The sequence below is a fragment of the Aquarana catesbeiana genome, linkage group LG12 (assembly GCF_042186555.1).
Source record: "Aquarana catesbeiana isolate 2022-GZ linkage group LG12, ASM4218655v1, whole genome shotgun sequence".
NCBI classification, from domain to species: Eukaryota; Metazoa; Chordata; class Amphibia; order Anura; family Ranidae; genus Aquarana; species Aquarana catesbeiana.
This window is the reverse complement of record NC_133335.1, coordinates 242,605,394-242,627,783: the sequence shown is the minus strand read 5'-3', so window position 1 is coordinate 242,627,783 and position 22,390 is coordinate 242,605,394. Positions and strand designations below refer to the sequence as shown.

Below are 22,390 nucleotides of genomic sequence, written 5' to 3'. Positions count from 1 at the left end.
AGGCAAAGATGGCAGCTTCCTTGGCTGAAAACAACAGGAGGGTTTATTTACACTTTAGCCTCAGAACCCGTGTCATTAATATGGTGTTCAGGTTTAAAGAGATGAGGTGGCAACCCTAGGCGGCACGCATGCGTGCCCCCTACCTGGGCAGATATATATATATATATATACGTGATCCTGCACACAGCTGCCGCCCTGTAGCCATAAAACTGCTATGTGGGCGGACAGCAAGTGGTTAAAGGCTGCACAACTGTGTATTGCACACGGCTGTGGCGCAGCCCCCATTTGTTTGTCTTATTAACATTCTGCTACAACTTTGTGCAACAAAAAGTTGATGCAAATGAGAAAAAGTATCACAGAGAAGACTCAGTTGTTCTTGTTGCAAGTGCACTAATACGGCTGCAATCACCTCTAGCACTTTAGCGTAAACTATGCCTTTACGTCTCTGCTGACTTCCTGGACTGCCCTCAGTTAAGATGGAGTCTCGGGTGACCAGGCATATGAAGCATCACTTCCGCCCTCTTGGTGACATCACTTCCGCCCTTCTGGCCTCTTGGTGACATCACTTCCGCCCCTTCCCCGAACGTCACTGCCCTTAGCTAAGATGGAGGCTTTGCTGAAGAAGGAGTTGAGCTGCTCCCAGGTGAAGCTGGCTGGTCACTCGGGAGGAGGCTGCATCAGTCAGGGGCAGAGCTATGACACTAACCTGGGCCGCCTCTATGTCAAGACCAACCACAAGGCTGAGGTGCCACCTTCTCTTATTAACGATTATTCTTAGGAGTGCCGACAGTCGTCACTAATTGTTGATGTCATCAGTTTTATTTCATGTGATAATCCCACGTCTGCACATGCTGATTATTTTATTTGCCCCCGGGAGGGTCACCGGGGGGGGGGCAGGGGTCCATCGAATAAAATTTTGACGGGGTTCTATTAAATCATTGTTTACGTGATCTTCTTCTAATGTCAATATTGATTCCTGAAATGTTTCATTATTTTTATACTTAACCACTTCAGCCCCGGGAAGAATTTGCCCCCTTAATGCCCAGGCCATTTTTTACGTTACGGCACTGCGTCGCTTTAACTGACAATTGCGCGGTCGTACGACGTTGTACCCAAACCAAATTGAAGTCTCCCCCCCCCCCAATAGAGATTTATTTTGGTGGTATTTGATCCTCTTTGCGGTTTTTATTTTTTGCGCTAAAAAACAAAGAGGGACAATTTTGAAAACAATATTTTTTTTAACTTTTTGCTATAATACATATCCAAAAAAAAAATATATAAAAAAAATAAAAAACAAATTTATTCCTCAGTTTAGGCCGATATGTATTCTACATATTTTTGGTAAAAAAAAAATGCAATAGGCGTATATTGATTGGTTTGCGCAAAAGTTATTGCGTCTACAAACTATGGGGTAGATTTATGGACTTTTTTTTTTTTTTAATTGCTTTTACTAGTAAGGGCGGCGATCTGCGATTTTTAGCGGGACATTGTGGCAGACAAATCTGACCCCAAATTACACTTTTTGGGGACCAGTGACATTATTACATTCATCAGTGCTATAAAAATGCACTGATCAATGTAAAAATGACATTGGCAGGGAAGGGGTTAACACTAGGGGGGGCGATCAAGGGGTTAAGTGTGTTCCCTAGGGAGGTGTGTTCTAACTGTAGGGGGATGGGCTGCCAGGGACATGACAGAGATCGCTGTTCCTGATCACTGGGAACAGTAGATCTCTGTCATGTCTCCTGTCAGAACGGGGATCCGCTTGTTTACAGTGTCAGATCCACGTTCTGCCTCTGTACTAGACGATCGCGGGTCGCCAGCAGACATCGGGTCCACCCAACTCGCAGGCACAAGTGGTTAATTACAATGTTTCCAGTTGGAATTCTGCAACAATGTAGTTACATTGTTTACGATGTGAGTTGAAGTGTTTGTTAGAATTCTTCACTTAGGCCTCATGTACGGGGCGTTAGAAAAAACGAGCTGCAAAGCCTCTGCCGATTTAGTAGCTTATTGCATTGGCGGTAATGCGCGTTTAGCCGCGTTAGCTTTTAGCGGCGTTTCTCTGCCTCTATTCAAAAATCAATGGTTCCCTATGAAAGCTGTCTACTGATCCGACTTTCAGCCCATTGATTTGAAGTCACATCCGAGGTCAGATCATGATGTGGTGCAACTTGTGCTCTGAGGATCTTGAAGGGGAACCCCACGCCAAAATGGAAAAGAAGAAAAAAAAACGGTGTGGGGTCCCCCCCAATATCCATACCAGGCCCTTTGAGTCTGGTATGGATCTTGAACGGCAACCCCACTCCAAAATGAAAAAGAAAACTGCATGGGGTCCCCCGCTCCCCAAGACCATACCAGACTCTTCGATCTGGTATGGGTTTTAAGGGGAAATCCCATGCCAAAAAAAAAAAAAAACAGCGTGGGGGTCCCCTCCAAAATGCGTACCAGACCCTTCTCCAAGAATATAGCCCAGCAGGTCAGGAAAGGGGGGGGGGTTGAATCGAGCGCCCCCCTCTTCCTGGATCATACCAGGCCACATGCCCTCAACATAGGGGGTGTGCGTGCTTCGGAGGGGGGGGGGGTCTGCCCCAAAGCACCATGTCCCCATGTTGATGGGGACAAGGGCCTCTTTCTGACAGCCCAGAGCTGTGGTTGTTGATGTCTGTGGGCGGGTGGCTTATTGGAATCTAGAAGCCCCCTTTAAGAAGGGGCCCTCCAGATCCCACCCCCCCCTTATGTGAATGAGTATGGGGTACATTGTACCCCTATCCATTCACCCCCCAAAAAAAGCAGTGTAGTTTAAATAAAAACAAGAGATGGTTTTGACAAGTCCTTTTATTAAAAAAATCTTCCTCTGGCCTTCTCCTCTGGTCTTCTCCCTCCGATCTTCTCTCCCTCCAGTCTTTTTCCTCTGGTCTTCTCCCTCCTCTGGTCTTCTCCCTCCTGTGGTCTTTTCCCTCTTTTTCCTCTGGTCTTTTTCCTCTGGTCTTCTCCCTCTGGTCATCTCCCTCTGGTCTTCTCCCTCTGGTCTTCTCCCTCTGGTCTTCTCCCTCTGGTCTTCTCCCTCTTTTTCCTCTGGTCTATTTCCTCTTGTCTTCTTCCTCTTGTCTTCTTCCTCTTGTCTTCTCCCTCTTGTCTTCTCCCTCTGGTCTTTTTCCTCTGGTCTTCTTCCTCTGGTCTTCTTCCTCTGGTCTTCTCCCTCTGGTCTTCTCCCTCTGGTCTTCTCCCTCTGGTCTTCTCCCTCTGGTCTTTTTCCTCTGGTCTTCTCCCTCTGGTCTTCTCCCTCTGGTCTTTTTCCTTTGGTCTTCTCCCTTTGGTCTTCTCCCTCTGGTCTTCTCCCTCTGGTCTTCTTCCTCTGATCTTCTTCCTCTGCTCTTCTTCCTCTGGTCTTTATCCTCTGCTCTTCTTCCTCTGGTCTTTTTCCTCTGTTTTTTTCCCTCTGGTCTTCTCCCTCTGGTCTTCTCTCTCTGGTCTTCTCCCTCTGGCCTTTTTCCTCTGGTCTTCTCCCTCTTTTTCCTCTGGTCTTTTTCCCCCGTTCTTTTTCCTCAGGTCTTCTTTCTCTGGTCTTCTCCCTCTTTTTCCTCTGGTCTTCTCTCTCTGGTCTTCTCTGCCGCCGACCCGGTCCTCCTCTGATGGTGTCTCCCATCTTTGTGCCAGCTCCGCTCTTTGCCGGTTCTTATATAGCAATGGGGCCGGCCCAAAGCACCCACTGCCCCCCATGTTGAGAGCGTGTTGCCTGGTATGTTCCAGGAGGAAGGGGGGGGCGCTCACTCTCTTCATGACCTGCGGGGTTGCATGCTCGGATTAGGGAATGGGTATGGATTTTGGGGGTGACCCCAAGCCGTTTTTTTTTGCTGTGAGGTTTCCCCTCAAAAATCCATACCAGACTGAAGTGTCTGGTATGGTCTTAGGGGGGGACCCCATGCAGTTTTTATTTTCCATTTTAGTGTGTGGGGTTTCTCTTCAAGATCCTCAGAGCACAAGTCACACCACAAGTTGGATCTTAATAATCCGATTCGGCTGAAACTTCCATTCAAATCAATGGGCTGAAAGTCTTAACGTTTACACACGTTTACAAGCAGTTACAAGCATTTGGCGTTTGAAATGCCGGTAAACTGCCGTCCTGAATGCGATTTTCCTGCTTTCAAAAAAACTTCAGTTTTTATTATTTTACATTTCAGCTTTTAGTGGGAGAATCCCGCTGACAGCTGAAAGATAAAACCAATACTTTCATGTTCGGTTCTATCGGAACATTTGCGCGAGTTCCGACACTCTCAGGGCTTTTTTTCTCAGGGATTAGGTGCAGGTACTCCCCCCTTCTGGGTCACCCCTTATCTCCGCCCCATGCCCACCTTTTGGCAACATCCCTTAGTTCCACCCCCTACCCTCCTCCCATTACCGCCCCTTTTTGAGAATAGAGAACCAAGTATTTTTTTTTGGTACTAAGTAGTTTGTATGGAATTTGCTAATGAAAGGCAGTAAAATAAGTCCTCTGCAGCCAGCAACCAGACACCAGTATCCGCCACCCGCCCATATCCTTGCGCCCGTCTCCTTTCAGGATGCCGGGCACATGAATTCCTATGGCGGGGGTGAGCAGGTGTTATTTAAAGCACTCATTAGAGCCAGAGGCTCTAATAGACTTCAAAATAGGGTGGGCTTGGGGCGCAGAGCCTGGTGCCCTGATCCCTGCAGCTTCTCGGATGCCCGATCCCTGCTGCTGCTTGGTGCCCCGATCCCCCGCAGCTCCCCAGATGCCCGATCCCTGCTGCTGCTTGGTGCCCCGATCCCCCCGCAGCTCCCCGGATGCCCGATCCCGGCTGCTGCTTGGTGACCCGATCCCCGCTGCTCCTCAGATGCCCGATCCTGGCTGCTGCTTGGTGACCCGATCCCCGCTGCTCCTCAGATGCCCGATCCCTGATGCTGCTTGGTGCCCCGATCCCCCGCAGCTCCCCGGATGCCCGATCCCGGCTGCTGCTTGGTGGCCCGATTCCTGCCACTCCTCGGATGCTGATCCCTGCTGCTCCTCAGATGCCAATCCTTGCTGCTGCTTGGTGCCCTGATCCCCGCCGCTCCTCCGGATGCCGGCCGATGCCCAATCCCCGCTGATGGCCGCCACCTAGATGGGGTAACTGTCAGTCCACCAGCATAGAGTGGTGGGGGGGATTTAATTGGGGTGGGTTTTGAGGTGCCACGGGGGGGGGGGGGGGTTGTTTGCCGCCCCTCCAGACAAAAAAACACCAGACATCACTGACCCCTAGCAACAATTGATCATCCTTAGCAACAATAGATTACCACACAACAATAATTTCTCCCCAACAACATAGATTCCCCAGCAACAATAATTCGCCAACAACAATAGAAACCCCCAGCAACCATAGACCCCAAAAGCTACAATAGAATCCCCCAGTAACAATTGACCCCCCCACAACAAAATACCCCCATCAACAATACTGCAAATCCACCCTAGTAACAAAAGACTCCAACGGCAACAATAGATCTCTCCGAAGCCAGCAATAATAGACCTTTCCCTCAACAGTAGATATCCCCCATCAACAACTGCTCCCCCCCCAGCAGCTTAAAATCCCCCTGATTAACAATAGATTTCACTCACCAGCAGCAACAGACCTCCCCAGCAGCAATAGATTTCTCTAGCAACAATAGATCCAACAGCACACGCTACATCCAGTGCTGCCACATCCGGTGCTGCTACATCCAGTGCTGCCGGTGCTAGAACTGTGTTCCCGCTGGAAAAGCCCTGCATAATCATGCAAATGCCTAGTATTGGCACCAATACTGACACTGGTATCGGTATAACCCTACTCCACTCTAGGGTATATACACGTTATACTGTAAATAAAACAACCGCGCTTAGGATGGGGGTAAAGAGATAGGTTGCTGCCTCCCCTAATAGGGCTCCCCTAGGGGAACTCTAAATGATGAAGAAACAAACAATGAGATGTATGGGGTGTATGGCGCTACCTAATGGCTAAGGGCATAAAATGTATATGGGGGGAATGAGAGGACCACACCATGGATGTATCACCCCAACGGGGCAATGCCTGTGTGAATATAATCAGTGTGACCAGCTCACCATGATATCTGCTGTAGTGGTTCCAAAAGCATTCCTCTGGCTCCAGGTAGATTGGGCGTGATCCTGTTGATCATCTCCTGCTCGTCGGGCATTGCCCCGTTGGGGTGATTGGATCCGGTGAGTGGGGACCCTTGAGGGGGAGCACAAAAGTCACCTGGAGATACTGCGAGAACTCAAGTCACCCTTAGGTTTCTGCCACACACCTGAGCATCACCAGACTTACACCTTTATATGAACTGTCATTTATCCATCTACTTGTGAATGAATCCCTTATCACATATATGCCTTTGGAGTCGGTTTGAACTTTGGGACTTTGTCATATCCCCACATTGGGGGTATTGTGTTTGGGATTCTCTGACACGATATTTTTGGATCTGTTTCATTTGATTATTTTTATCATTTTCACTGTATTATTTTGGTAGTTGGATTTAATACTACCAGATATTCACTCATTTTTGTCGCACTGTGCATAATATTTCTCATGCATTTTTGGTATGTAGCTGTTAGGACTTACATGCCACTTATTCACTCCACAGTTTTGTTTATATACATACAGTCAGGTCCATAAATATTGGGACATCGACACAATTATAATCTTTTTTGGCTCTATACACCACCACAATGGATTTGAAATGAAACAAACAAGATGTGCTTTAACTGCAGACTTTCAGCTTTAATTTGAGGATATTTACATCCAAATCAGGTGAACGGTGTAGGAATTACAACAGTTTGTATATGCGCCTCCCACTTTTTAAGGGACCAAAAGTAATGGGACAATTGGCTGCTCAGCTGTTCCATGACTAGGTGTGTTATCCCCTAATTATCCCATTTACAAGGAGCAGATAAAAGGTCCAGAGTCCATTTCAAGTATGCTATTTGCATTTGGAATCTGTTGCTGTCAACTCTCAATATGAGATCCAAAGAGCTGTCACTATCAGTGAAGCAAGCCATCATTAGGCTGAAAAAACAAAACAAACCCACCCATCAGAGAGATAGCAAAAACATTAGGTGTGGCCAAATCAACTGTTTGGAACATCCTTAAAAAGAAAGAATGCACCGGTGAGCTCAGCAACACCAAAAGACCCGGAAGACCACAGAAAACAACTGTGGTGGATGACCGAAGAATTCTTTCCCTGGTGAAGAAAACACCCTTCACAACAGTTGTCCAGATGAAGAACACTCTCCAGGAGGTAGGTGTATGTGTGTCAAAGTCACCAATCAAGAGAAGACTTCACCAGAGTGAATACAGAGGGTTCACCACAAGATGTAAACCATTGGTGAGCCTCAAAAACAGAAAGGCCAGATTAGAGTTTGTCAAACAACATCTAAAAAAGCCTTCACAGTTCTAGAACAACATCCTATGGACAGATGAGACCAAGATCAACTTGTACCAGAGTGATGGGAAGAGAAGAGTATGGAGAAGGAAAGGAACTGCTCATGATCAAAGCATACCACCTCATCGGTGAAGCATGGTGGTGGTAGTGTCATGGCGTGGGCATGTATGGCTGCCAATGGAACTGGTTCTCTTGTATTTATTGATGATGTGACTGCTGACAAAAGCAGCAGGATGAATTCTGAAGTGTTTCGGACAATATTATCGGCTCATATTCAGCAAAATGCTTCAGAACTCATTGGACGGCGCTTCACAGTGCAGATGGACAATGACCCGAAGCATACTGCGAAACCAACCAAAGCGTTTTTTAAGGGAAAGAAGTGGAATGTTATGCAATGGCCAAGTCAATCACCTGACCTGAATCCGATTGAGCATGCATTTCACTTGCTGAAGACAAAACTGAAGGGAAAATGCCCCAAGAACAAGCAGGAACTGAAGACAGTTACAGTAGAGGCCTGGCAGAGCATCACCAGGGATGAAACCCAGTGTCTGGTGATGTCTATGCCTTCCAGACTTCAGGCTGTAATTGACTGCAAAGGATCTGCAACCAATTATTAAAAAGTGAAAGTTTGATGGATGATTGTTAATCTGTCCCATTACTTTTGGTCCCTTAAAAAGTGGGAGGCACATATACAAACTGTTGTAATTCCTACACCGTTCACCTGATTTGGATGTAAATATCCTCAAATTAAAGATGAAAGTCTGCAGTTAAAGCACATCTTGTTCTTTCATTTCAAACCCATTGTGGTGGTGTATAGAGCCAAAAAGATTAGAATTGTGTCCATGTCCCAATATTTATGGACCTGACTGTATATCAGGCACCTTTAGGTCGTGCTCTGTGGCTACCGGACTAGGGGCTACTCTGCATGGTTGTTCACTTACACGCTTTACAGGGTGTATTTGTTTCTTTTGTACACTCACATACACCCCACAGGCACATCTATATATGAGGTACTGACATTCTATCGCTAGTTGGGGCTGTATGAATTGTGCACCGGTGAGGTCCATACATCCACGGTGTAGTCCTCTCATTCCCCCCATATATGTTTTATGCCCTTAGCCATTAGGTAGCGCTATACACCCCATACATCTCATTGTTTGTTTCTACTCTAGGGTGTCTACTTTCAAAAAATATGTTTGGGGGTTTCACATAATCTTCAGGCCTAAGTGATTTTGTGTGTAAAAGCGTCTCTGGCAGTGAAGGGGTTGGGCTCATATCTGATTGTACGATCTTCTTCAGGTCTACCATCGACTATTGTGTTTAAGGACATACCCGATTGGATACAGATTGGTTGGATAGACCTCTTACGTATGTCTTTTCTTAGGCGAGGAGGATGTTCGAAGGAGAAATGGCGAGCCTGCAAGCTATCCTGCAGACAGGAACCGTCCGGGTCCCCAAACCCATGAAGGTTATAGAGCAGTCATCAGGGGGCGCTCTGCTAGTGATGGAACATATGGACTTCAGAAGTCTCAACAGGTAGATGGTCGGCCACCGCAAAGGCAGATGTGTTTTTTTTTTCTTAAGGAAAAGTTGCTACAAGAAGTTGTTGCAAAAGCAGGGCCGGTTCTTCAACTAGGCAAACTAGGCAGCCGCCTAGGGCGTGCACTGCTGCCTAGAGCGCCCGGCCACTGGTGTTCCTACTCTCTTCTCTCTGCAGCAAGCAACTAAGTCTCAGCTTTAGAAGGCAGAGGACTGTGTCTGTGTCCCGACTCTCTAATGAATGGAAGCAAGCAAACATTAATTGATGGGTGCTGGTGAGGCTGCATTTGATGGGCGCTGGTGAGGCTGCATTTGATGGGCGCTGGTGAGGCTGCATTTGATGGGCGCTGGTGAGGCTGCATTTGATGGGTGCTTCATTACAAAGGTGGAGTATACATGGGCAGGGCAAAGGGGGTGGAGTCAGGGTGGGGTAAAGAAGGGGGGGCAAAATGAGGTTTCGCCTAGGGTGTCAAAATTCCTTGCACCAGCCCTGTGCAAAAGCTATTAGTTATATGAAATTTTATTATGATATACAGAATATTATTACTCCCTGTAACTAACAGTAAAAGTATTTGAATGAATACATTGTAACTATAACAAGATAATAATGAACAGCCCATAAAAAGATAAAAGAAGCAAATCAATATTTGCTTGAATAGAGAATTCCCTTGCAGTTCATTTTTTGTGCCACAAGATGTCCTCGGCTGGTTGGCCAACAACGTTCAACCCACTTCCGTTGAGCTCAGGTCCTCCTGGGCCCGCCCCCATCCTATGATTGGACAGTGATTAGCTCATCTCTACTTCAGGGACTGATACTTGACCAAATAACATTTTTTAATAAAAAAAAAAACCAAAAACATTTAATGATGTAATATGGATTATTAATTGCAGAGCGGCATTAATTTGTGTCTTTTTTACATCTGCTTGGAGATCATCTTTTAAGATTTTTGTAATTTTTTTTTTTTTACTCTCTTCAGACATTCAGCAAAGCTGGGAGAGCAGCTGGCGGATCTCCACCTCCATAACCAGAGGCTGCGGGACAAGCTGACCCAAGAGAGCGGGACTGTGGGTAATTATAGGTTCAGTCCAAACTGTGGCGGCCTATGACCAATGCAATGCATTACATTGCAGTCTGGGTCCCATTGCAGAGATCCCCCCTCACTTCCTGTTCTGGTGACAACCGGAGTGTTAGGAAGTGACCCTGATTTAAGGGGGCTCTGATGTAAGGGGGAATGCTGTGCACTCTGGTGTAAAGGAGAACTCTGATGTAAGGGGGTCTCTGCTCACCAAAGCCCCCCTTACATCTGAGTCCACAGAGTCCCCCTTACATCTGAGTCCACAGAACATCTCTTACATCAGAGTCCACAGAGCCCCCCTTACATCAGAGTCCACAGAACATCTCTTACATCAGAGCCCCCCTTACATCAGAGTCCACAGAGCCCCCCTTACATCGGAGTCCTTCCTCCATTAGTACTCACTGGGAGGCAGTAGGGAGAAGAGGGGGAGGGGGACACTTCACAATATAGATGGTAAGCCTCTGCCGGCACTTTTCCTCCTCTGGCTGCTGGACTACAAATGTCCCCCCCCCACAATTCATCTTCTCTGAAGCACAGCACTGCCGGGGAGCGTGGGCGGGGCAGACACAGGAGGAGAGGGCGGGAGGAGGAGAAGTCAATCAGCTCTCTCCTCTCCCATCCATGCGGGGGGGGGGGGGGGGGTGGACTGTCAGCACTGACTATGGGCTGTGAGAGAGACACTCGCAGCTCAGAACCCTGCAGCAGCTGGGAAACTACGGTCCGGGCTGCCCCCCTCCCCCCCCCCACAGCAGTGGCGGAACTCCAGGGCCTGGTGTCAAGGGTGACCTTTGCAACCCTGGAAGTTCCGCCTCTGAGCCCATATAAGGCCCTATTAAATCTGACCTCCCGCCTTCTGCAGGTTGTACCGGCTCCTCTCTTGGACTGAAATGGCCTCCTCTGATTTCACCGCACACTGTGAGCTTCTCACCATGTGCATTAGAAGCTGCAGCAAGTCAGATAGAACCTGCTTCATTTCCTGGCTGGAGGACGTCCAGCATCATTTAGAGCCCCCCCCCCCAGCCTGACTGTCCCTGGCCCCGCCCCTTTCATTCATTGAAATTCATTTCTTTTGCTTAGCATCATCAGTGGGCGTTACCTGGAGCAACTCGGCGTGTATTCTACTGTGAATAGGGGGGTTATGTAGATTTTATTACAGGAGAGACCTAGCGTGCTTTTATCTGTTTTAATTTATTCCACTTTAGTGCTTTTTCCTGAATCTAAAGGTTATTTCTTTCTTCTCTTTTCTGTAGGTAAAGGTTCCGGACAGTCGGAGCTCCAGTATGTGGACAGGTTTGGTTTCCATATCGCGACATGCTGCGGATATCTCCCTCTGGTGAGGTTCTTATATGAGAACTCTAGAGGAAGTGATAGGCGAGCGATGGGAGGCAGATCGATCGATCTATCTATTGATCTATCTATCGATCAATCTATCTTGTCTTTCAGAAGAATGATTGGCATGAAGATTGGGTGATGTTCTATACCCAGCAGCGTCTGCAGCATCAGCTGAACCTCCTGGAGGAATCCTCGGGGGACCGGGAGGCGAGGGAGCTCTGGTCTCAGCTCCAGGTAGGTCGTGTATCATAGAACATTAGTGATCTCTGGAATCATCTGTAAAGTGGATTATTATGGGCTCCCGATGCTTAACCCAATACCTGGACAGTCAGCGGTGATCGGGGGAGTTACAAGCTTCTCGCCCCCCCCCTGGCTTTCAGCTGCTTTAGTGAAATCTATTCAGCGGTGATCGGTGCTTGTAACTCCCCCACACATGATCACTGCTGACTGTCCCCGCATCCTCCTCCATGCCCCCTCCGTTCTGATGTCCCCCTCCTTTCTTCCACCGTGTCCCCCTCTGTTCTGCTGCTGTCCCCCTCTGTTGTGCTGCTGTCCCCCTCTGTTCTGCTGCTGTCCCCCTCTGTTCTGCTGCTGTCCCCCTCCATTCTGCTGCTGTCCCCCTCCGTTTTGCTGCTGTCCCCCTAAGTTCTGCTGCTGTTCCCCACCGTTCTGCTGCTGTCTCCCTCTGTTCTGCTGCTGTCCCCCACTGTTCTGCTGCTGTCTCCCTCTGTTCTGCTGCTGTCCCCCACTGTTCTGCTGCTGTCCCCCTCTGTTCTGCTGCTGTCCCCCTCCATTCTGCTGCTGTCCCCCTCCGTTCTGCTGCTGTTCCCCACCGTTCTGCTGCTGTCTCCCTCTGTTCTGCTGCTGTCCCCCACTGTTCTGCTGCTGTCCCCCTCCGTTCTGCTGCTGTCCCCCTCCGTTCTGCTGCTCTTCCCCACCGTTCTGCTGCTGTCCCCCACTGTTCTGCTGCTGTCCCCCTCCATTCTGCTGCTGTCCCCCTCCGTTCTGCTGCTGTTCCCCACCGTTCTGCTGCTGTCCCCCTCTGTTCTGCTGCTGTCCCCCTCCGTTCTGCTGCTGTCCCCCTCCGTTCTGCTGCTGTCCCCCTCCGTTCTGCTGCTGTTCCCCACCGTTCTGCTGCTGTCTCCCTCTGTTCTGCTGCTGTCCCCCACTGTTCTGCTGCTGTCCCCCTCTGTTCTGCTGCTGTCCCCCTCCATTCTGCTGCTGTCCCCCTCCATTCTGCTGCTGTCCCCCTCCGTTCTGCTGCTGTTCCCCACCGTTCTGCTGCTGTCCCCCTCCATTCTGCTGCTGTCCCCCTCCATTCTGCTGCTGTCCCCCACTGTTCTGCTGCTGTCCCCCTCTGTTCTGCTGCTGTCCCCCACCGTTCTGCTTCTGTCCCCCGCCGTTCTGCTGCTGTCCCCCGCCGTTCTGCTGCTGTCCCCCTCTGTTCTGCTGCTGTCCCCCTCTGTTCTGCTGCTGTACCCCACCGTTCTGCTGCTGTCCCCCTCTGTTCTGCTGCTGTACCCCACCGTTCTGCTGCTGTACCCCACCGTTCTGCTGCTGTCCCCCTCTGTTCTGCTGCTGTACCCCACCGTTCTGCTGCTGTCCCCCTCCATTCTGCTGCTGTCCCCCTCCGTTCTGCTGCTGTCCCCCTCCGTTCTGCTGCTGTCCCCCTCCGTTCTGCTGCTGTCCCCCTCTGTTCTGCTGCTGTCCCCCTCTGTTCTGCTGCTGTCCCCCTCTGTTCTGCTGCTGTCCCCCTCTGTTCTGCTGCTGTACCCCACCGTTCTGCTGCTGTACCCCACCGTTCTGCTGCTGTCCCCCTCCGTTCTGCTGCTGGCCCCCTCCGTTCTGCTGCTGTCCCACTCCAGTTTTCCTCAGTGTCTCCCTCTGTTCTGCTGTCCCCTCCTTTCTTCCTCCGTGTTCCCCTCCATTCTGCTGCTGTCCCCCTCCATTCTGCTGCTGTCCCCCTCCATTCTGCTGCTATCCCCCACCGTTCTGCTACTGTCCCCCACCGTTCTGCTGCTGTCCCCCTCTGTTCTGCTGCTGTCCCCCTCTGTTCTGCTGCTGTCCCCCTGCGTTCTGCTGCTGTCCCCCTGCGTTCTGCTGCTGTTCCCCTCTGTTCTGCTGCTGTCCCCCTCTGTTCTGCTGCTGTCCCCCTCTGTTCTGCTACTGTCCCCCACCGTTCTGCTGCTGTCCCCCTCTGTTCTGCTGCTGTCCCCCTCTGTTCTGCTGCTGTCCCCCTGCGTTCTGCTGCTGTCCCCCTGCATTATGCTGCTGTTCCCCTGCATTCTGCTGCCGTTCCTCTCCGTTCTGCTGCTGCCCCCCTCCGTTCTGCTGCTGTCCCCCTCTATTCTGCTGCTGTCCCCCTCCGTTCTGCTGCTGTCCCCCACCGTTCTGCTGCTGTCCCCCACCGTTCTGCTGCTGTTCCCCACCGTTCTGCTGCTGTCCCCCACCGTTCTGCTGCTGTCCCCCTCCGTTCTGCTGCTGTCCCCCTCCTTTCTTCCTCCGTGTTCCCCTCCATTCTGCTGCTGTCCCCCTCCATTCTGCTGCTGTCCTCCACCGTTCTGCTGCTGTCCTCCACCGTTCTGCTGCTGTCCCCCACCGTTCTGCTGCTGTCCTCCTCTGTTCTGCTGCTGTCCCCCTTTGTTCTGCTGCTGTCCCCCTTTGTTCTGCTGCTGTCCCCCTGCGTTCTGCTGCTGTCCCCCTCTGTTCTTCTGCTGTCCCCCTGCGTTCTGCTGCTGTCCCCCTGCGTTCTGCTGCTGTCCCCCACCGTTCTGCTGCTGTCCCCCTCCGTTCTGCTGCTGTCCCCCTCTGTTCTGCTGCTGTCCCCCTCTGTTCTGCTGCTGTCCCCCACCATTCTGCTGCTGTCCCCCACCATTCTGCTGCTGGCCCCCTCTGTTCTGCTGCTGGCCCCCTCTGTTCTGCTGCTGGCCCCCTCCGTTCTGCTGCTGTCCCCCTCCGTTCTGCTGCTGTCCCACTCCAGTTTTCCTCAGTGTCTCCCTCTGTTCTGCTGTCCCTCTCCTTTCTTCCTCCGTGTCCCCCTCCATTCTGCTGTCCCCCTCCTTTTCTGTTCTGCTGCTGTCCCCCTCCATGTCCTCCTCCTTCCTTTTCTATATGAACAGTCAGCTGACTCTGTCCATTCACATAACTGATACATTGTAATCACCTGTGATTACGATGTGTCAGTTTATGAATGGAGAGGAGCCGCTGTCTTCTCTCCATTCATTCTCAGTGCAGCTGAGGCTGCAGAGAAAGGGACTGGGGAATCTCTATCCTCGGTCTCTTTCTCTATCTCAAGGGGGAGATTTCAGGGATCTGTTAAGACCCCTGATATCTCACCAAAGCCCCCCAACAGGGCTGATTAAAAAAAAAAAGTACTGCAATAAATAATAAAAAAAAAATGATTGTAAAAAATAAAAAAATGAAAATAAAAAACACAGACTCCGTCCACCCCCTGCCCCCCTAAAAAAAGAAAGCATTGTAAAAAAAAAAAAAAAAAAATTGTAAAAGAAATTGTAAACCCCCCCCCAAAAAAAAACAGTCACGTGACATTAAAAAAAAGTATCGGTTATTGGTGAGTACTTAAAAAAAGTATTGGTACTTGTACTCCGTCTTAAAAAAGTGGTATCGGGACAACCCTACTTTTAACCACAAAACCGCAAACCGTCGTCGTTGTACGTCGGTACTCTGACTTGGAATACCGGAGTTATGGCAGCAGATGGCAGGTATTTTCAGCAGGCGGTCCTCTTTAAGATAAAAGTGGTGTCCGCAGTTAATTCACCACAAGATCACTTTTATAGGTGCCCCACCCCCTGCCCGACGCGTTCCGGACGTCTCTGTCTTCGGTAGCGGCGGAGACGATCCGATCTTTTCCCCTTTAGAGGCCGCGAGTCGAGTGAAGAAAAGATGGGCCCCCCCCCCCCCACTCGACTCAATGACGTTGGATGATGTAAACGCCCAACGGCCTTAGGGCCAGTTCACACCAGCCGCAGTTCCGTGCGCTTTTTTTCCTGCACTAAAAATGCATGCGCAGCGTTTTCCATGTATTCCAATGGCTCTAGTTTACACCATGCAGTCAGTTCACGGAACTGCGTCTGGTGTGAACTGGCACGAAAAGGGGAATTTTATTTATTTATTTATTTATTTTTTTTTTATGGGAAAAAAAGACATTCTTTTTTATTTTTTTATTGCATTTAAAGGGGTTGTAAAGGTAAAAATTTTTTCACCTTAATGCATTCTATGCATTAAGGTGAAAAAACTTTTGACAGTACCGCCGCCCCCAGGCCCCCCGTTTTACTTACCTGACGCCTCGAATCTTCGCTCCTCGTCCTCGTCAGCTTCATTGCAGCTCAGCCTGGTCGCTGATTGGCTGCAGTGGATGGATTGAAAGCAGCGCAGCCATTGGCTCGCGCTGCTGTCAATCACATCCGATGACGCGGCGCGCCGGGGGGCGGGGCCGAGTGATACAGCGAGCGGCTATAGCCGCCGGCTGTATCACGGGAGCGCGCCCGCAAGCACTCACCACCGTGCGAGGGAGCTCGCATGAAGGTGGTAAATGCTTGCGGGGAGGAGCTGAAACAGCCGCCGAGGGACCCCAGAAGACCAGGTTCGGGGCCACTCTGTGCAGAACGAGCTGCACAGTGAAGGTAAGTATAACATGTTTGTTATTTTTAAAAAAAAAAAAAATAACTTTACAACCCCTTTAAGTGTTAGAGCGTTTTCACACTGCCAGCGCCTGGGCGTCGGCGGTAAAGCGCTGCTAGTTTCAGCGCCATTTTACCGTCGTTTTTGCAGTGCTTTTCGGGCGCCAGTGGGCGAATAAAGGGTTAAAAGCGCCTGCAAACCGTCACTGCCATGACGCTTTGCAGGCGCTTTGGCGGCGCTGCTGCCCACTGATTTTAATGGGCAGGGGCGCTTTAGGAGCGGTGCGTACACTCCTCCTAAAGCGCCTCAAAGATGCTGCTTGCAGGACTTTTTTTGACGTCCTGCCAGCGCAGCGCCCCCTTGTGGAAGCCCTGGGGCTCTCACTCTGGGTTTGCAGATGAGGCTTTTTTCAGGTGCTTTACAGGCGCTGGTTTTAGCGCTAAAACACCTCCAGTGGGAAAGGGGTCTTAATGTAACATGTGAGGTCTTTTTGGCCCCCAGATCTCATATTAGAAAGGTCCTGTCATGAATTTTTTTTTTTTTTTTATTACAAGGGATGTTTACATTCCTTGTAATTGGAATAAAAGTGATCCAATTTTTTTTTTTTTAATGGGACAGTGTAAAAAATTAAAAATAAAATAAATAAATTCATTACAAAAAAAAAAAAAAAGACTTGAAGCGCCCCGTCCCACCGTGCTCACGCACAGAAGTGAACGTATACGTAAGTCGCGCCCACATATGTAAACAGTGTTCAGACCACACATGTGAGGTATCGACGCGATCGGTGGAATGAGAGCAATAATTCTATCCCTAGACCTCCTCTGTAACTCAAAACTGGTAACCTGTAGAAAATTTGAAACGTCGCCTATGGAGATTTTTAAGGGTCTATGTTTGTCGCCATTCCGCGAGCGGGCGCAATTTTGAAGCGTGACGTTTTTTTTGCCCCATTCCCACTTTTATTTTCACAGAATAAAAAAATGAAAATTGCCTAAATATAACGAAGCCGACATATTTGCTATCAATGCCAATTTTTATATACAGTACATGTATGCACGCATTAAAAAAAAAAAAAAAAAAAAAAGAAGCGTGACATGTTGGGTATCAATTTACTTGGCGTAACATTATCTTTCACAATCTATAAAAAAATGGGCTAACTTTACTGTTTTCTTATTTTTTAATTCAAAAAAAGTGTATTTTTTTCAAAACAATTGCGTTTGTAAGACCACTGCCCAAATACGGTGTGACATAAAGTATTGCAACAACCGCCATTTTATTCTCTAGGGTGTCTGAAAAAAATATATAATTATAATAATATAATTATTAATATTTATATTAATTATATTAATAATATAATATATAATATATAAATATATAATTTTAGGGGGTTTCTTTTTAGCAAAAAAAACACAAAAACCTGATTTTAACTTGTAAACAACAAGTTTGAAAAATTGGTCCTTGAGTGGTCAACTCCTTGCCTACCACGCCAATTCTGACACTTTTCTCACATCCATAAAAACAGCATTTATTTTGCTAGAAAATTACTCAGAACCCCCAAACATTATATATACAGGGCCTTGAAAAAGTATTCATACCCCTTGAAATTCCCCACATTTTTTCATGTTGCAACCAAAAAACGTCAATGTATTTTATTGGGATTTTATGTGATAGACCAACACAAAGTGTCACATAATTGTGAAGTGGAAGGAAAATGATAAATGATACAAATAAATATGTGAAAAGTGTGGGGGGGAGGGGCATTTGTATGGCGCCCCCCGGAGTCAATACTTTGTAGAACCCCCTTTCTCTACAAGTCTTTTTGGGGATGTCTCTACCAGCTTTGCACATCTAGAGAGGACATTTCTGCCCATTCTTCTTTGTAAAATATCTCAAGCTCTGTCAGATTGGATGGAGAGCATCTGTGAAGTGTGAAATCAAAAAAACGTTGAAATAATTTCTACTGGTGTATGGCCAGCTTGTGAGCAGCATCCATGAGTTTGGGAATAAGAAATGGCAATGCTCGTCTATGTCTAGATTTTGGCTACAAAATTTTTCTCTATTCGGAATCTTACCAAATTTTTTCTTTTTGTCTTCTCCTTACAGCTGAAGATCCCTCAGCTCTTTGCTGGCGTTGAGATTGCGCCGTCCCTCCTCCACGGGGACCTCTGGGGAGGAAACGTGGCAGAGATAGACACCGGCCCGGTGATATTCGACCCCGCTTCTTTCTACGGCCACTCCGAATTCGAGCTGGCAATCGCGGGCATGTTTGGGGGGTTTGAGTCTTCCTTCTACTCGGCCTACCACGCCAAGATACCCAAGGGTCCGGGCTGCGACAAGAGGCTGAAGCTGTACCAGCTCTTCCACTACCTGAACCACTGGAACCACTTTGGCAGCGGCTATAGAGGGTCGTCCTTGGGCACCATGAGAAGTCTTCTGAAGTGAGCCACCAGTCTCGGACTTTGGAGGTCCATGAAGAACACAAAGGAGGGTCCATAGCTTGAGGAGCACTTCTCCAAAGAATCACTTGCGCATTCTGCGCTTCCAGTCACCAACTTATGGCGCAACACAGAATGGCCGGCAGTGTGAAGATACTTGATGAGGAACAAAAGTTTAATTGTTCCTCAGATATTAATTGACTGCTCAAATCTTTTAGACTCTTCCCCATCTGCAGTGAAGGACATTGCTTGACGTGGTTGGGATGCTCAGACTTTATTTTATGTCTCCTCTTCTTCTAAGTATTGGTTGTGCTTTCAAGAAAGAATCAGATTTTACCCATCGTTGGGTGTTCTTCCATGACTATTTACAGTTACCTCGAGGTCCTTCCATTTCATCTTCAGTTCCTCCATGATAGCAAGTAGAATTTTAATATGGGGGCACGTTAAATCTGACCGCCGACCTTCCCTTCAGTCTTGTAGAGTTGTACCGACTCCTCTTCTGTACTGAAATAGCTTACTCTGATTCCAGTGCACACTGTGAGCTTCTCACAGTGTTCATGGAGTCTCACAACCACCCCCCCCCCCCACCCCCACCCTGCATAGCACCGTGATACAAAGGGGACTTCACTGTAATTATTACATTCCCCCTTTACAGTGCAGTCCCCTTTATGTCACAGTGTCCCTTGCAGTTACTGCCCCCCACCCCATTACAGTGCACCTTTCAGTCATTGCCCCCCCATCACAGTCCTTCATGCAGCCATGCCCCCCCCCATCACAGTCCTCCTTGCAGCCATGCCCCCCCATCACAGTCCTTCTTGCATTTTTGCCCCCATCACAGCCCTCCTTACAGCCATGCCACCCCATCACAGTCCTCCTTGCAGTCATGCCCCCCATCACAGTCCCCATCACAGTCCTCCTTGCAGCCATGCCCCCCATCACAGTCATGCCCCCCCCATCACAGTCCTCCTTGCAGTCATGCCCCCCATCACAGTCCCCATCACAGTTCTCCTTGCAGCCATGCCCCCCATCACAGTCATGCCCCCCCATCACAGTCCTCCTTGCAGTCATGGCCCCCCATCACAGCGACTGCACCATTGTATCTAAAATAAGGTGTTGGAGCACAAACCCCCAACCCGATGTGTGAGCATAACTTGTCAGCGAAACCTCCCCCCCCCCAGGTATAAATTTCCTCTGCGATCCAAAATTCTGGCCAAACAAAAATGCGAAAATTCCCCCTCCTCCCAGTACAAATCCCCCCTCCCAGAGCTCATATCACCCCATTCCCCCTCCTAGCACCAATCCCCCCCCATCTCCCCTAAAAAAAAATCACCCCTCCTAAATTCCCCTCCTAGCACAAATCCTCTCTCCCCGCCCCCCCAATTGTCCCCTCCTACAAAACACCCCTCCAATCTCTCCCCCCAGCACAAATCCCCCCCCCCCCAACATTTTTCCTCTCATCACAAAACCTCCCCCCACCCCAAATCCCCCCTCCCAGCTCAGAAGGTTTCTGTTGAATTTCTTCTCAGAGATGAGGTCTCCAGTTCAGGAAATCTACAAATGTTGCCGGGATGATATTTTCTTCTTTTTCATGTAAAATATAAATAACCTCAAAGCCTCGTGGAGAATTCTGGGCAATGAGCTAAATATAGGAAATCTAGAAAAACCCGTCTACAAATGTCCGCTCTTCTGTATTTGAGGGCAAGAAATGAACTGCTGAGTGTTGTAGAAATTCATGAAGACCGAAATAATCTCTTCTAATGACATCAGACTGCAAAAGGATTTCTGTGTCCGTTACACCAGTCAGAATGTTTTTTAGGTTCCAATGGAAGGAAAAATAACAAAATGTATTGATTACAAAAAGAATTATTTTCCTGACTCTGAATAGCGGCGGCATGAAGTGACATCACAGCGCGGTATGAAGTGACATCACAGCGCGGTATGAAGTGACATCACAGTGCGGTACGAAGTGACATCACAGCGCGGTATGAAGTGACATCACAGCGGCAGCATGAAGTGACATCACAGTGCGGTATGACGTGACATCACAGCGCGGTATGAAGTGACATCACAGCGCGGTATGAAGTGACATCACAGCGCGGTATGAAGTGACATCACAGCGCGGTATGACGTGACATCACAGCGCGGTATGACGTGACATCACAGCGCGGTATGACGTGACATCACAGCGCGGTATGAAGTGACATCACAGCGGCGGTATGAAGTGACATCACAGCGCGGTATGAAGTGACATCACAGCGGCAGCATGAAGTGACATCACAGCGCGGTATGAAGTGACATCACAGCGCGGTATGAAGTGACATCACAGCGGCGGTATGAAGTGACATCACAGCGGCAGCATGAAGTGACATCACAGCGCGGTATGAAGTGACATCACAGCGCGGTATGAAGTGACATCACAGCGCGGTATGAAGTGACATCACAGCGCGGTATGACGTGACATCACAGCGCGGTATGAAGTGACATCACAGCGCAGTATGACGTGACATCACAGCGCGGTATGAAGTGACATCACAGCACGGTATGAAGTGACATCACAGCACGGTATGAAGTGACATCACAGCGCAGTATGAAGTGACATCACAGCGGTGGTATGAAGTGACATCACAGCGGTGGTATGACGTGACATCACAGCGCGGTATGAAGTGACATCACAGCGCAGTATGAAGTGACATCACAGCGCGGTATGAAGTGATATCACAGCACGGTATGAAGTGACATCACAGCGGTGGTATGAAGTGACATCACAGCGGTGGTATGAAGTGACATCACAGCGGTGGTATGACGTGACATCACAGCGGTGATATGAAGTGACATCACAGCGGCGGTATGAAGTGACATCACATCATTTTCCGTGACAGCAGAAGCCGCTATTTAAGAAATGCATTGTGTATGGGGGGAGGGGATCCTGATAACAATGTGTGTTTTACCTTCATTGCCTGTAATTATACAACACTTATAATGAATGCAAATTGTCTCCTTTCTTTTATTCTTTTTTTATGGGTCCAACTCTCATTATACTGCAAGATAGCAGAGATCTGATTGGGCGCCGTGTGCTACACACACAATTATTTCAGGTAATGTAAAAGAAGAATTACAGGTACGGATATTTAGACATAGTTATATTGGTACAATGTAACTATGTACAGTATATATCAGTATACAGTATATATCATACCTGTGGGATGCCTCGCAGTGATGGAGAACTTTGGCACCCCAGATGTTTTGGAACTACATTTCCCATGATGCTCATGTCCTCTGCAGTGTAGTTGAGCATCATGGGAAATGTAGTTCCAAAACATCTGGGGTGCCGAGGTTCGCCACCATTGCTCTAGAACAGGGGGAGGCAACCTAGGGCCCTCCAGATGTTGGGGAACTACATTTCCCATGAGGCATTGCAAGGCTGGCAGTTACAATTACTCCCAGAGGCATGATGGGACTTGTAGTTCTGCAAAAGCTGCGGGGCCCCAAGGTGGCCTACCCCTGTTCTAGAGCAAGGGTGGCGAACCATGGCCCCCCCCAGATGTTTTGGAACTGCATTTCCCATGATGCTCGTGCCCTCTGCAGTGTTAGATGAGCATCACGGGAAATGTAGTTCCAAAACATCTGGGAGGGGCCAAGGTTCGCCACCATTGCTCTAGAAGCTGAAAATCACTGTATATCCACTTTCCAGCCCAGGCCGATTCCGGCACTCCTCTCCTACATGGAAAAATCATCATTTTTTTTGCTAAACCCCCAAACATTATGTATGTTTTTTATTTATTTATTTTTTAGCAGAGACCCTAGGGAATAAAATGGCAGTTGTTGCAATTTTTTTTATATCGCACAGTATTTTTACAGCAATTTTTCTTGGAAAAAAAAGTTTTATGAATTAAATTTTGCCCGATTTTTAGATAATGTATAAGATGATGTTACGCCAAGTAA

The 22,390-nt window shown here is 48.6% G+C and overlaps 2 protein-coding genes across 2 annotated transcripts in view; one reads left to right on the top strand and one right to left on the bottom strand.

Moving 5' to 3' along the window:
- Positions 1-22,390, bottom strand: part of LOC141113417 (E3 ubiquitin/ISG15 ligase TRIM25-like) — a 102,375-nt gene that overhangs the window by 33,115 nt on the left and 46,870 nt on the right. The window lies entirely within an intron of this gene.
- LOC141113732 (ketosamine-3-kinase-like) lies at positions 562-21,438 on the top strand. Its single transcript, XM_073607016.1, has 6 exons — positions 562-745; positions 8,813-8,964; positions 9,945-10,036; positions 11,294-11,376; positions 11,487-11,609; positions 18,117-21,438. The coding sequence occupies exons 1-6, from the start codon at positions 605-607 to the stop codon at positions 18,453-18,455; spliced, it is 930 nt and encodes a 309-aa protein (XP_073463117.1). The 5' UTR covers positions 562-604; the 3' UTR covers positions 18,456-21,438.

Excerpts from the sequence above, each read along its gene's own strand:
- LOC141113732 (XM_073607016.1), top strand. The coding sequence starts at position 605 with ATGGAGGCTTTGCTGAAGAAGGAGTTGAGCTGCTCCCAGGTGAAGCTG. Across the intron at positions 10,037-11,293 it reads CCAAGAGAGCGGGACTGTGG|GTAAAGGTTCCGGACAGTCG; the intron begins GTAATTATAGGT and ends TCTTTTCTGTAG. Across the intron at positions 11,377-11,486 it reads GCTGCGGATATCTCCCTCTG|AAGAATGATTGGCATGAAGA; the intron begins GTGAGGTTCTTA and ends CTTGTCTTTCAG.